General features: G+C 38.9%; 1 protein-coding gene and 1 pseudogene across 1 annotated transcript in view; both read left to right on the top strand.

The window, feature by feature from the left end:
- Mettl8 (methyltransferase 8, tRNA N3-cytidine) overlaps positions 1 to 4,937 on the top strand; it is an 84,953-nt gene extending 80,016 nt beyond the window's left edge. The window contains exons 8-10 of the mRNA XM_026389551.2: positions 3,045 to 3,151; positions 3,284 to 3,349; positions 4,070 to 4,937. Coding sequence (XP_026245336.2) covers positions 3,045 to 3,151; positions 3,284 to 3,349; positions 4,070 to 4,260 — 364 coding nt within the window. The 3' untranslated portion in view covers positions 4,261 to 4,937. The remainder of the gene's footprint in view (positions 1 to 3,044; positions 3,152 to 3,283; positions 3,350 to 4,069) is intronic.
- Positions 4,938 to 12,151: 7,214 nt separating this feature from the next.
- Positions 12,152 to 13,447, top strand: LOC113183305 (tyrosine-protein phosphatase non-receptor type 1 pseudogene; annotated as a pseudogene).
- The last annotated feature ends 2,138 nt before the right edge of the window (positions 13,448 to 15,585 follow it).

Here is a 15,585-nt window from a genome sequence, read left to right as displayed (position 1 = left end):
TGTAGGTGGGTAAAAAATAATATTTCCTATTTGGTACCCATAACAGGAAATGTATAAATTCAAAATAAGACTACTTAAAAACTATTTGAAATTAGTTTAGATCATGTATTTTCTCAATATTTGAATTGAATGTTAAATAAAAGGGGAAGTAGATGTCTTAGGAATGATTGTTTTTATAGTACAGTATTTCATTTTGGTTTTTTTAGAAAATAAATTCAGATATATCATGTCAGTACCACTTTCTAACCTACATGGAAATGATCTAAAAATTAAGTGGATGAGCTGAGTGTGATGGCACATACCTGTAGTCCCAGTAATTTGGGAGGCCGAGGTGGAAGGAATACTTGAGCCAGGAATTCAAGAATAGCCTTGGCAACATAGTAAGACTGTGTCTTAAAATAAATCAAATCAAAGTAAATTTATTAAAAGGGGGACAATGGTAAGTGAAAAGGCAAGGCAGTATCTTTAGAATCATTTAGGATCATAATCATGGATTTGCCACTAGGAAAGTTCTAGAAGAGTAGCTTAGCAGCTTAGAAAATCCAGACACAAATAAATAGCCAGCAGTTCAGCTAGACCCTGAGTCTGGAGGTTCCAGCTGAAATGAAAAAAAAAAAAATGTAGGATGCTGGGGGGGGGGAGCTAGTTGTCCTGGTTATTGAAATGAAAGTATAAGATACTTCCTGTAGATCCAAGCATAGAGTAGATAATCTACAAATACTCATGTTTTAAATCTCTTCTTTTCCTTGTCCTGTCCCATCCTTCCCTCTCATCATCTCCCTCCAGCAGAGGAGAAGATAGCAGAATCAGCCCAAGCAGGAAAAAGAAAGAAAAAGGGCTTTGTCCCATTTTTGTCTTGTTCACCTCTTCTCCAGCCTGGTCCCATCTGTGGTTCTCAAGAAGCAGCTCTGGAACTGCAGTCTGACCCAAAATCAGGATGCTCAAGAATAGCGCCCTGCTCCTTACCTTTATCCACAAGCCCAGACATTAGAGGATAGTTGGAGGAAAGGATGTGCAGATGGAGCTAACTGTATTTTGAAGTCCATGGTTTTTATTTTTTTGCATTTTAGTTTCATCTTTGTTTTACTAACAATTACAGAACTTTTGCTATATACACGAAACATTTATCCTGAAAGTGAATATTTTAAGGGTTAGGTATGGTTTTCTTTCATTGACAAAGCCCAAGGATATAAGCACAATATGAAAATGATTTATAATAAACAAGGAAAAAATATATTTCTTTTTCCATTTCGTGTACTTACGTTCCCATTTTTTAAAAGGACTTTTCACCTAATCTACAATATCTGTCATATTTTTCTTGTTTTCGTAGTAGCTTTCATTTTCTCATCATCTATTTCCTTCATAACATGATATAATATGGCTTACACCCCTCTATTCCACTGAACAGTGTTTTAATTTACATATTAAAGTAATTGGAAGTAATTTACATATTAACAAATCTAAACTCCTCGTTTTCAAAGTAGAAAACCTCAGCAGCTTTAAGTAGCTTGGATAAAGCAGAGACCACAAGGACAACACAGGCTGCCATTTACCATTCTCTGCCCATGGCAGACATTGATAATCAGTTTTGTACTTTGATTGTCATTCCCAGTGGGCTCTGTGAGTCCTGAACAGAACTCCATAGGCAACTAATGCCACCCACTCAATATTGACATGAGATCTGAATCTGCCATCCCTGGCGCATAACAACACATGCACCATGAACAAGTAACCCCAAACACAAATTTAAGCAATTATAAGGAGTCATATTTGACTGCAAGTCATAGAAGTAGAATAAAAGGAAGAAAGCATAAGGCTTTCCAGTATTGAGGTAGGAATTGTGGTGTGAATAAAATTTAAATAGGCAGGGATTAAGGAAAAGAGTTTTTTTTTTTTTTTTTTTGAGAGAAAACCATATAAGCAATGATTTCAATAAGGAATAGGTGCTCAGAACCAAGCATGTAACAGTGTGGCTAGAGGAGGGGCTTCAGATTGGGAATAGTAGAAAGGATGTTGGAGGGATTCATTGGGGTCATTAGTAAGAGATCTTAAGAACTCTGCTAAGAAATAAAAATTTGCCCTATGGGTTAAAATTCACAAAAATTTGTAAACAAGGATATTGATGGTCAAAACCACCATTTTAAGCAGAATAATTCACTGATAATGTGCAGAGAGAATTGATGGGAGAATAAAAAGCATATTAGGAAGTGAGGGGTTTGTACTAAGGGAGTTCCAATGAGGGAAAAAAGAGAGAAAACAACAAAGATGTCATTAAAAAAAGAAAAAAGAAAAAGCACAAGAGAGAGAGGATGTAGAATTTAATGCCCACATACATAGGATAGAAGAAGAGAAAAATTACCTCTCCTTCATGAAGTGAATGAGAGTACCTTTGAACAAAAAATTAATCAGAAGAATGAACTAATTTGGGGGAAAGATAATCCCTGTCTGGATAATGTACAATTTGGAATGACTATGGCGTAGTTTTTATTTTGCAAGGAAAATGAAGTATCTTCACTTTTTGTCTCCCTCAGAACAACCTTGCTTTGCTTAAATATTAAGAGACATCTAATGGTTTTGCAGTTCAGCTTTCGGCATCACATATCAAGCTGTATGAAGGGTCATTTGGGTAATTTCTTGAAATTGTAGGGCTTTTGAATCGGTCATTTAGCAAGTCAATAGCTTTTTTTTGGGGGGGGGCGCGAAGGGTACCAGGGATTGAACTCAGGGGCTCATCCCCAATCCTATTTTATATTTCATTTAGAGACAGGGTATCGCTGAGTTACTTAGTGCCTCACCAATTCCGAGGCTGGCTTTGAACTTGGGAATCCTCCTGCCTCAGCCTCCTGATCCCCTAGGCATATGTCACCACACCTGGCTCTTTTTTTTTTTTAATTCCTTCTTTACACAATATGTTTGGTTTTGTTGCCTTTACACTGATGATTTAAATTTCTTTGGCATTATTGAGCTTCTCTGACTTTGTTTTTAAGAAGGTTAAATCTGGCAGAAGATTTCCACAAACAGGGTATCTTGCTTTGTTTTTAAAGGATGCAAGGTGTTGTCAACCGGCTGTCGAAGTTACTGAAGCCTGGGGGAATGCTGTTATTTCGGGACTATGGGAGATACGATAATACCCAGCTTCGTTTTAAAAAGGGTAATGATTTATTTTTATGTGTTTTAAAGAATGTTCTGTTTATCTATTTCATGTCAGGTTGTTTGGGGTTTTTGTTTTTTAAGAAATACCAAGTGTTTCTTTTCTTTTCTTTTTTTTTTTTTTTTTTTTTAGGGCATTGTTTATCTGAAAATTTTTATGTTCGAGGAGATGGTACCAGAGCATATTTCTTTACAAAAGGTATGCTAACCTACAAGAGGAAATAATTATCTTGAAAAACTCTTTTTGGTTATTATTTGCATGGAGAAACTCAAAAGCTATAAATTTGAGGCTTTAGTCATGATTAAATATTGGATAGCTTCATAGTTTGGTGCTTGTAATCTACATAAAAACTTGAAAATGGCCTTTTTGCCTTTTAATCTTCTTCCAGTTAAAACTACTTTAAAGAATCACCTGCTATACTCTCAACTCAAGTTATTGTTAGCCTGGATATGAAAAATTGATAATATTCCACAGCCAAAAGAGGGAATTTTATAAGTCTATAGAAAATTACTTACCTCTAGTCAATTTCTCATTTTAAAAAAGCATTTCTGACAGTACCAAATGAATCCTGCATTCAAAGACTTCCCAAAACTTATGTAAGTACTCTTATAACGTATAATTTAGGGTCTCTGTAAACCAACAAAAAAGCTCAGAAAGGTGGCACTTTTCAAATATTTAAAGCAGCAACCAATAGTTTTGTGTATCCATTTATGCCTGCTTTGTTAGTCTGTTTATGCTTGGTATATTTTTCTAAGGTAGAAGAAACCTGTTTGGTTTCACAGACTCCTTCACCTAGTTGTATTGGACAGTGTTTCTTGGTATAAATGAAATTTGAGTGTCAAACATTCCACTAATATTCCATTGTTCATTACCTCCTCCTTAGTCATATGTCCTGTCTTTGCCATTTTTGTCTCACAGGGGAAGTCCACCGTTTGTTCTGCAAGGCTGGGCTAGATGAAAAGCAAAATCTGGTTGATCATCGCTTACAAGTTAATAGGAAAAAACAAGTGAAAATGCACCGAGTGTGGGTTCAAGGAAAATTCCAGAAACCATTGCACCCAAGTCAGAATAACTCCAAGTTGATATTTTCATTCTTTTCTCATGACTGAACTATGTACCATGATGAAGTACAAAGCCAGAAGACTACACTATCCAAAGGCTCCTGCAAATCTTTCATTTCTCAGAAGACAATAAGAAGAAGAGAATTTGTTTCCTTCTGTCTTATCATGGGTGAGCTCTTCGAGCATTTGAAGCACATTTAAGTGATTTGGAAGAGTGTACTACTTTCTGTGTTTTCAAAACTTGATACCCAAGCTTGTTTGGGTTTATTACATCTACCAATTTTGCTTTTCCCTGAGTTTTAAAAACATTCAATTAAATTACTAAAATAAATCAGATAATTTTGAGAAACCATAACCTGCCATTCTTTAAGAAGCAGAAAAATCATCTTCTATATTTATATATATAAGCTTAGTAAAGCATTTTTCCCAGTCAAGCCCTCCTCCGTTGTCATCTCGTGGCAGACAGGCAGTATGTCATGTTTCTAGGGAAAGCTACAAGCCCAAGATCAAGATATATTATTATTTTTCCCCCAAAGCTTTCTTTGTTTGTATGTTTGGTTTGGTTTGGTATTTTTGTTTTTTTGATTCAAAAACTATTGTCTGAAATGCAATTTTAGTTTCTCTTTCTTTTCTTATATTGGGAAAGTATGGCCAAGCTAACATTACTTTTAGGCCATTCTTAGATGTACAAGTTGTTGTAGACTCTCTTTAGGACAACTGTCAAAACCAAGAAAATTCCTATAGCAATTAAAGATTTATTTACTCCACTGCCTCAAAGAACACATGTTGGTTTACAAACTTCACTTTGTAAAAATGGAGTTTCTAAGATTGGTCTTTCATTACATAATATTCACTGAGTACTTTATGTTGTGCTGAATTATGTAAAATAATATAATCAATAAAGACCCAGCCCTGTCTTCAGGGAGCATAAGTAGAATCTAGCTGGCAAAGCAAAATGTGCATATCCTAAACCTCTAAATCATGACATAAGATAATATATGAACAAATACTCACATGGAGAACTCATTAGCTAGTGAACTTTGATTGTGAGTCCCAGCATCTGGAAGAAATGGGCAATTTCTTGAAAGGGCCATCATTGGAATAATTAAGTTCCATCTGTTTTTCCTTTTCAAATTATTTGAAATTCAGTTTTCTAGAGGAATAGAATCGGTCCAGCTTAGGTCATGGGTTCATCTCTTATTGAACTGGGGCAAGGCAGCTTAATTGATTTACCACCAGAATGTGTGAGTGGAAGAAAGTTCCTCAAAGGAAAATCAAAACCCTGTTATCAAAAAGAGGAGGATGGATGTTGGTCTATCACCATCAACACATCATCTAGTAGTGGTAACACTTGTCATAGTTTTAAAAAGAATCAGGCTTCTGGGAGGAGGTGGGCTTCAGGCTAGTCCTTGGACTTTCTGTCCTCAGAATAAGACAAGTCTTTTGGTATGAAATGTTAATGATGAGGAATAGTAGAGAGAAGATGGGCAAGAACGAGTCAGTTCGGAAACAGTCTAGAATATCTGTATGTTAACTTCTAGTTTCAACTGGAGCCATCTGAAGTTGATTTCTGTTTCATACTTACTGTAGTGTTTTATAAAAGTGTTAGAGAGATTTGTTGAAGAGTTGTCTATACAGTGGAGTGGAGTGAGTCAGAAATCAGTGGCAAAGAAGACCACAGAAAAGTTTTTGCATAAACTTGCCTTGGTGGGAAGTCCTTAGAAGTATAGTTATCAATTTCTGTTTAAATGTGCATACATCAGTAAATGTAAGAGTAAAAATTTGCCTGAGACTCTTAACTCATGTATTTCATAATTAAAGTGTACTATTTAAAAGCCAAACTAGTCAGGAAAGTATTACATACAACAAGGGCAGTTTAGATAAGTTAATGTTGCTATGGGAACCCCAGCAGATCTTCTCTTGTCTCCGTTTAAAAATCATGGCCCAAGGTGGTTTTAAAAACAACAGAAGGTAAAATTATTCTCACATTCTCACACATGTAAATTGTACTGTCTCTCTCAGTTCTAAATAGCAGATTCAAGCCAGGCTCTTGACTGGCACAGTAAAATTCAGCTTCGTGTCTTTCTATAATGTATTACAGCATGTGAGTTAACCTTTAGAAGCTTCAAAAATACATCAACCAAATTTGGACTGTGAGACACAAACCAGGCTGTCTTGGGCTTTGTCCAGCATAGACCTCCTATTCCACATGGCCGCACAGCAGGCCTTTCCCGGTGTCTTCTGCTTGTCCACTTAGTCTTTTTCTTTCCTAACTTACCTGCATCAACCTCCTCCTCAGGGTTTGCTGACAGGCAAAAATTCAGATTTGGGCAGAAAAAGAAAAGGGCAAGGCCTATTTGGAATTTTGCTTAGATATGGAAAATTCATAAAGTGTTAAAAATGTATCTGCTTGGGTATTAGCTTAAAATATTTGATAACTACTTGAAATTCTAATTTTCCCCTCACCTCCATAAAGCAGGGACCAATTGGTTTATGCATAGTCTGAGATCTAAAAATTCATCTTCTGAGGGAATACCATATTCTTTTTAACAGAAAAAGGTGTATTTATCCTCTAATACCACAGCAACAATGAAATATATTTAAAATGTACCCTCCGTTTCTATTTCTAAAAATTCACTTTTGAGCATTGTCCAAATGTAAAAATTCTCACATGAAGAACTACTTTAGAAGGTTGTGAGAAAGTCAAGATAACAGTTTCTATTATTGCAAGTTTTGCTATTCAGAATGTCACATTTGTCTACATTGAAACACCCAGTTAACATTGACTTCTGAGAACTTATTTGCTTTTGCTTGTTTCAGTTCCATATGCTTTGTCTCCAAATTGTGAACACATCCGGGTTTCTACCATTATGTAATTCTAAATCCTTGCAGTTTTCTAGTTTGTATGTAAAAATTTCCCCATATGCAAATAGCTGCCCTCCTGTAGGCCCAACTTAAAGCCATCTGAATCATCTAGATTCAGGTAAGTTGAATTCTTGCCCCAAAACTCCATGTGTGGTTGTTTTTTCCATCTCATCAAAGTTCTGAAGCCTGAATATATCACACATTGTTACTTTTAATTGGTTCTAATGTTTATTATGCTCCTCACAAGTGCAGATGACTTCACATTTGCATCGCTAATCGACTTCTTTCAAAGCCTCTGTTCCTCCTTCCCCCCTCTATTAGTCACCAGTTGTTGTGGGTATTTTCCAACTTGTGAAAGCACACTTTAAATTCTAGACCACTGAATATATATATGTGAGGTATTGTTAGTAATAACAGCATTTACAATCTACAAGGCAGCACACACAGTACTCAACAGATACTTTTTCAAAGGTTTTATGAGACATTGTGTGAGAGAAACAGTATCATGCTGTGGAAAAAGTATTGCCTGGGAGTCAGAAAGCATGGGTCCTAGTTCCTATTGAACCACTTAGCTACTCTCCATTTAGCTGTGAGTGCTAAATTTTGTATACACTGTACACGGTCCTTCCTTTAATCCTCAAGCTCCTATGAATTAGCTTTTATTACAGCCATTTAACAGATGAGACTGGGGCTTTGAGGTGTTAGGTAACTTGCTGAGGAAATCAGAGCTATTAAGTGTCAGAGCCAGAATGTGGACTCAGAACTATCTGATTCCAAAACCTCCCCTTCATCCTGCACTTTTAATTGATGGGCACAAGTGCTGCTGGAAAAGGTGCTGGAGAAGAGAGGGCTCCTGAATCAAGTGATGAGCTATATAGCAATGGGCAGGAGTTTGGATCAGACTGTCTTCAAGGTTATAGCTCATTCTGGATCCAGTCATTCTAGGAAATAAGTAGGCTGCCCTTGTCCACAGTTAAAATTGGAAAAGAAAGGAACAGAGAGGAATGACAAAGCAAAAAGCTTTCAATCAGTTCTTTTCAGCATTCAGCTTGGGCTCATTTCTGCTCTTGCCCCACCCCCTTCAGGCTTCAGCCTTGTGTTTGGCATCCCTCCTAGCAGAGCACTCCTCACTTGCCTGTTCCTCACTTAAAGGAAAAAACCATTCTGTGCAATAAGGGAGGAAAAGCCCTTAAAATGTCTTCAAAGAGATTCAGCTCTATCGTAATCTAAAATATGTGAAATCAGGAAGTGTCAATAATAAAACATGAGTAAAAACATCTTTATTTAAAACCTTGTATGTACATTAATGCCAATTCAAGCATGAAATGTTGAGCATTTCTTGGAATATGGTCTGGGATTTGAGAGGCACAAAGGTACCTGCAAGATGGCTTTGGTGTAGTTATAAATATAAATAGAAGTAAAATAACAGTTGTATCTTCATTTATAATGAATCGGTATTGTGGTCTCAGAGCTATAGAGGAGAGTAGATGCCAAAATCTGTCTTTCATTAACATATGCCTTAAATGACAGGGAAGAGGTGTTGAAGACAAAATTAATTTTTCCTATGAGTATGAATCAGCAACATGCAGTAACAAGCAAGTAATAATAGTTCTGCGGTGAATGCCTACAGAGAGTAAGAAAAATAGCATCAAACGGAAAAAGCAAGTGCACCTGCAGGAGGGGCCCAGGAGGCCACAGAACACAGCTCCCTTGAGCATCATGATCTCAAAGGGTCTCAGAGCACAGTGATCCTAACTTAGCAAATTGGGTTGGCATGAGATGGATGGAACACATTAAAAACTCCAGATGGTCAAAGACAACCCACCCTAAGCTGCCGCTAGAGCTCATGAAAGGCAACCTACAAGGCACAACTACTTGGCTAAGAGCTTAAAACAACAGCCTTTGATTCTCCAGTGCCTGTGGTTTCACAACCACTTAACCTTTAGTAAGGAACAGCCAGAGGCAGGTGAATGAATAAATACATGTTAACATTTCATAAAGAGGGGGGAAGAATCAATACTTTAGGAGCACATTGACTTCAAGCAGTCACAAATAGTATCCAGGTAGCTGTGTCTTTGGCATCCCAGTGATCTATGTCTTTAACTTTGATTTTTTCCAGCAGGTAGGCCCTAAGTTGAGCCTGGAACCCCAGGAAAAAAAAGAATGATTTTCTATCAGATGTTACCTGCCAAATAAAATAAGCCATTGATTGCTTCCTAAAAAGCTCCAAGCATCATCACTCCTACTTGGGCTATTGAGGTTTGGTTAAGGAAGGTAGGAATTTTGTTATGTTTAGAAAAGTTCTTTGGCAATCTTTCGTTTCCTTTCTTCTTCTTTTTTTTTTTTTTTTTTTTTTGTTGTTGTTGTTGTTAAGACAGGGTCCCTCTGTGTGGTTGCCCAGGCTAGTCCTGAACTAGTGAGCTCAGTTGAGCCTCCCACCTCAACCTTCTCTGGCCGTATTTTCCATCCATTGCTCCTTTTTGTGACTCTTTCTAATTCATTGCAGAAATTAATTTTTCCTAAGTTAATCATTATATATCATCTGTTGTTTTCCCAAAAATATTGGGGAAGGGCAGTCACCTTTCATTGGGAAAAAGCACTAACACTATATGACTTCCTAAAATTAGCAATGAGCCATTGTGGGGCTGGGGTTGTGGCTTAGTAGTAGAGCCCAGTACGTGTGAGACACTGGGTTCTATCCTCAGTGGCACATAAAAATAAATAAATAAAATAAAAGTATTATGTCCATCTATAACTAAAAAGAAAATAGCGATGAGCCACTGTTGAGTCAATTACATTAGTGAGTTTTTTATTTATTTATTTATTTTAATGCTATGTGCTTAGCACAAGCAACATCATGCAATTACTGCCTCATTTCTCTCAGTTCCTGCCTCCCAAGAGTAACCTGTCTTTCTCCTAAGGCTTGTGCCCAGCTCCCTCAGATTCAGCCGAGATAGTGGCCCCCCAAGCAGTATTTGGAACTGAAAATCACCTGAAAGAAAATGGCTAAAATTGCCAGCATCACATGCTGCACTGAAGCAAGAAGGAAATTTCTGCCTCCAAGGATAATTGCTTTTTCTCATTGCTAGTATTTCTTCCTCACAGCCCTCATTTATTTTAACACATATATTCCATTTTGACTTTCCAGAAGATGTTTTTAAAGTTCTTTCTTTCAAAAGAATCCAAATGAAAGATAAAATTCAGGATCCAGAAAAGTATTTATCTACTCATCCTTTCCATGAATATATCCGTAATCAACCAGTCTCTGTGAGTGTCTCTTCATTTGCAGCTTTGTTTCCTATTAGAACACTTGGGCTCTGGAGATTAGTGAGACAAAGCTTCATTATAACCATCCTTGTTTTACTCCATTTCTTATGTGCTTTGCCTTCCTAACTCACTCTCCAGGTGCTTCTTTCTCTTGCCAAATAGTGCAAGGAAATACTTTTGCAGATCTTTTATTTACTTTAGAAAAAAACATTGATCCAGGCTTTCCCATTCGGGAGTGCTGCTCATTTCCTGACTGGCCTTTCAAGTATGGCTCAGCAGCAACTTAGGGATGTGTTTGCTATCCAGAGAGAAGGGAGCTGGGTGCCCAGCAGCCCTGTGCTGAAATGAAAATTAAGTTCTGTTGATTTCCTGGGTAAGCAAGCTGATGTTTTCCAAACATAGATTTCCCCCCCATTCCTCAAAGCTTTTTATTACATTTGACTTTTTTAAAAAATAATGTCTGTTTACATGTATTTATTTCTAATTGACACACTAATATAGTAATAGTGCATATTTATGGAGTATAGCTTTGTTTTTTGTTTGTTTGCCATGCTAGAGGTCTAACCCAATGCCTTCTGCGTGCTAGACAAGCACTCTACCACTAAGCTACATCCCAAGGCCATAACTTAGACGTTTTTACAAAACATTTTGGTTTTATTTTTTTTATTAGTGCATAATAATATATAGAATAGTAGGTTTCACTGTGACATGTACATAACATGAAAAAGACATTTTAGTAGCATTGTTTCTCTTCCAGGTACACACAGACATTGATTATGTGTACAAGAAAATTCTCAAGAATAAAGAACTACCTCTTTGCTGCGTTTCACTTACTATGTGACATGCTGCATAACACCTGAAGGGTTTACCTCTACTCCAATTTCATTGCCAATTGCCTAGCCTGTTATAATAGGAGGCACTGTAATACTGAAGCCCTTTGGCTAAGGCTACCTCACATTCTAGGTCTCCAAGGTTGTGGAGGTAATGAAGCCTTGGCTCTTACATGGTTCAACATTTTTGTACTTCACATAGGGTTGGAGAGAGATCTTTTTCTTGGAGGGGGTGCCATGCTGGGGATGAAACCCAGGGCCTTGAGCATGCTAGGTAAATACTCTATACTGAGCTACATCCCCAGCCCCCTCATGTAAGTTTTTAAAGTTTTATGTGCTTCCTTCTTCCTGGTATATTTACAATTGCTTTATTCTAGTTATGCAACTGTATACTATAATTATGCTTACATATGAATATAAATTACTCTTGGTTCATCCTACTTTAGGGAATTTACTCATAGTTTGTTACAAGGTCAGTAACTTTCCAAAGAGACAGACTAGAGCCTATACTTTTATACAATAATGCTTTTTTAAAAATGTTTATTTTTTAGTTGTAGTTGGACACAATATCTTTGCTTCATTCATCTATTTTTATGTGGTGCTGAGGCTTGAACCCAGGGCCTCTCACACGCTAGATGAGCGCTCCACCACTGAGTCACAACCCCAGCCCTACATTAATGCTTTTTTAACATTAAAAAAAAAAAAATGTTTGGTCTAGGAAAGTTGAATGATAAATTGAATATAGAAACACTGACAAATCAGAGATACTGTCAAGTGTGAGTATTGTCATTTTGAAGGGCTTAATCTATAATGTATAGTAATATGACAAATGAAATACCATATTCAAAAAGGTAAGTAGCAGCTGCGGCTAGGGTGGCAGTGGCGTTGGCGGGCTTCGGGCTCAAAGCGCGAGGCACCTTAGAGCAGCCGATGCCAGACAGTGGGCGGAGCAGGAACCGCCCTGGCCAGTTGTGGAGATGGAGAAAGAGTTTGAGCAGATCGAAAAGGCCCGGAGCTGGGAGGACATTTACCAGGACATCGAACGTGAAGCCAGTGACTTCCCCTGTAGAGTGGCAAACCTTCCTAAGAACAGAAGCCGAAACAGGTACCGAGACGTCAGTCCCTTTGACCACAGTCGGATTAAGCTACAGCAGGAGGATAACGACTATATCAATGCTAGTTTGATAAAAATGGAAGAAGCCGAGAGGAGTTACATTCTCACCCAGGGCCCTCTACCTAATACGTGTGGGCACTTCTGGGAGATGGTGTGGGAGCAGAAAAGCAGGGCCGTGGTCATCCTGAACCGATTGATGGAGAGAGGCTTATTAAAATGTGCCCAGTATTGGCCACCAAAAGAAAAAACAGAGATGATTTTTGAGGACACAAATTTGAAATTAACATTGATCTCTGAAGACATCAAGTCATACTATACAGTGCGACAGTTGGAGCTAGAGAACCTTGCGAATCAAGAAACTCGAGAGATCTTACATTTCCACTATACCACGTGGCCTGACTTTGGAGTCCCTGAATCACCAGCCTCGTTCCTGAACTTTCTTTTCAAAGTTCGCGAGTCGGGGTCACTTAGTCCAGAGCATGGCCCCATAGTGGTGCACTGCAGTGCTGGCATTGGCAGGTCGGGGACCTTCTGCCTAGCTGACACCTGCCTCTTACTGATGGAAAAAAGGAAAGACCCTTCTTCCGTGGATATCAAGAAAGTGCTGCTGGAAATGAGGAAGTTCAGGATGGGACTGATCCAGACAGCTGAACAGCTGCGCTTCTCCTACCTGGTCGTGATTGAAGGCGCCAAGTTCATCATGGGAGACTCTTCAGTGAAGGAACAGTGGAAGGAGCTGTCCCACGAGGACCTGGAGCCCCTACCTGGGCATGTGCCCCCACCTTTCCAGAGGCCTAGGGAAATCCTGGAGCCGCACAATGAGAAACGAAAGGAGTTCTCAAAACATCAGCGGGTGAAGGATGGGGCTGAGGCGGATGAAGATGGCCCTATCAGTGAGGAAACCAAGACACCCTTCAGGCACCCCCACAGCATGGACAGCATGAGTCAAGTCACTGAATTTAGAAGTCGGAAGCGTGGCAGAAGCCTGCGCTGGCAGGTGGCCCTCTCTGCTAAGAAGAAACAGTCCAGGAAGAAGAAAGAGGAGCCAGCACTCGAGCTGACCAGCTGGAAGCTCTTCCTGGTCAAAATGTGTGTGGCCTCAGTTGTCACTTTGGGTGCATATCTCTGGTACAGTTTTCTGTATGACAGCAGCACCTAACCTAACCTTCCTCCACCCACCTCCATCCACTGTCCGCTCGGCTCTCAGAGCCCGCCCAACTAGCAGGCTGCCATGGTAGGTAGTATTGGGAACTCAAGACTATGCCATGAGCCTGCTGTGTTGACCTATTCTGGCAAGGAGGACGGTTGTGAGCAGTCGTATGTAGTGACTGTGGGTCACGTGAGGAGGTGGAGCGCTGTTGTAATATATGATGAACACTTGGTATTTAATAAGACTCTCAATGGGAGATTACTTTCTCCTGGGTCTTCTCCCCTGTTACCTGGTAGAACCTTGTTCTGGGTCACTGCTTTCCCTGAGTGTATTAAAATTGTAAGTGCTTCTGTGTCCCCCGTGAAATACCATGTGCTTGAAACAAGAAAGAAAAAAAAAAGGTAAAAGTTAAAGCTCTTGGCATAGACAAGCTCCACTTGAGGAAACATGGTATCAGTAGAGAGACAGGGAATCCAGGGTTGGCCATTCATTCCTCTGAAGCACATTCAGGTATGGTCAGTCACCAGTAAGACAGGATACCAGCAGAAGCAAGTGGGACTCTAGACTTAGAGTAGGCAATGTTTGCAGGCAGCTTAGCCAAATACTGTTCCAGTGACCCAAAGAGAAATGCAAGGTTAAGGAAGACTGTAGCAAGAGTGACTTGTAACTAAGTCTCAGCAAACCAGACTGTATGCTTAAACACTGAGCTCAGGGGGGAAAAAAAAGCCTTTACTGAGCCATGAAAACAGCTCTTTTCTGCTTGCCTGAACTATATATAGTTCTGCCCAAAAAAATTGTTAGTAAAGCATTTTGTCTTGATATCTTTTAGAAGAGCAAACTCTGATCTCTGATTCTTCATTTGATTCCAGAGCCCTTGGGATTTTTGTGTTTATTTTCCATCATGAATGTCACATGAACTTATTGACCCTCCAGAAACCTGGAAAGATAGGGGCACAACTCAAGGAGAAATATACTCAGAGAGGTGTGGGAAGAAGGACTCTTTGGCCCAGCCAGATCCTTCCCCAGAGTGAAGGAGGAAAGTCTGGCTCCTACTCTGCAGAAGGGAAAACAGGTATAATAGAGTAAACACGTGATTCAAAATTTCAGTTCCTCTATTAGGAAATAAATAGGAAGCAAGTGAAGAATACAGACTAAAATAGCCCACTAGATAAGACCACCATGTGAAATCACCATGCTCTGGTGAAGTCTGAGAGAGGCACCCCCCAAATATTCTTTGTTTCCTACGCAAATTTTAAACCAAGAAGGGACACATAATATGTCAACAGATGAAGATTAAAATGCAGATCAATTACCAATGACACTGATACTGGAAGAAAAAAAAAAAACCTTCTTAGGGTGTATTGAAACAATTGCACCCCAGAGTCAGAACCCACAACCAGACAGCCACAGGACTCATGTGAAGCCTATTAGAACACTTTCCTCCACTAAAAAGAGTGAAGAAGAGCTAAATTCATCTTCTGTATGGACTTACTAGGTAAGTCACTCCAACCCTCCAGGGAATAAGGAAAGATACAGAGATCAGGAGTCTTGGATCGGTTTTTGCCCTTCCACATGGCAGGAAATAACAGACATGGGAATTACTCAAACCTTTTAAGTGCTGAGTAAAGCATACCCCACATACACTGAGGCTAGAGCAGTGTTGAGTGGACTTCATTTTGTCCCTTTGTTACTTGCTCAACAATCTGCTCAGAGAGATGCACTGTCACTTTCTTCAGCATTTACCTACAAGCCTGCAGCAGCTCATCTAGCCTATAAACATTTGCCTTAGTGATGGATGGGATCTGCAGGGTGTGGGCCAACACAGTGCATGATTAGAATACTGGGAACTGCAAACAAAATGAATTTTCGAAGTTAAAACCGGTGACTCATTCTGGGAACCCTACTACACTTAAATCTTTACTAGGCTGCTAAATAAATGGCTAGGAGGTCTAGCAACTCTATCTTACACCATTTCCACATGACTCTAAATGAATAGCTGGCTCTATATCAGTTTCTCAAACTATCTGAGTTGAAGGACAGTTGTTGCTTTTTGTTTCATTTGATTAATTTCCAGTCTCACAGACTAATTCTTTGTGTAAAGCACAGTAAAAGTGAATTACCAGAAAATAAAAATAAAAACAAAGGTA

This window comes from Urocitellus parryii, chromosome 1 (assembly GCF_045843805.1).
Source record: "Urocitellus parryii isolate mUroPar1 chromosome 1, mUroPar1.hap1, whole genome shotgun sequence".
Classification (NCBI taxonomy): domain Eukaryota; kingdom Metazoa; phylum Chordata; class Mammalia; order Rodentia; family Sciuridae; genus Urocitellus; species Urocitellus parryii.
Note: the sequence above shows the minus strand (reverse complement) of the source record. Positions and strands in the feature narration are given on the sequence as shown.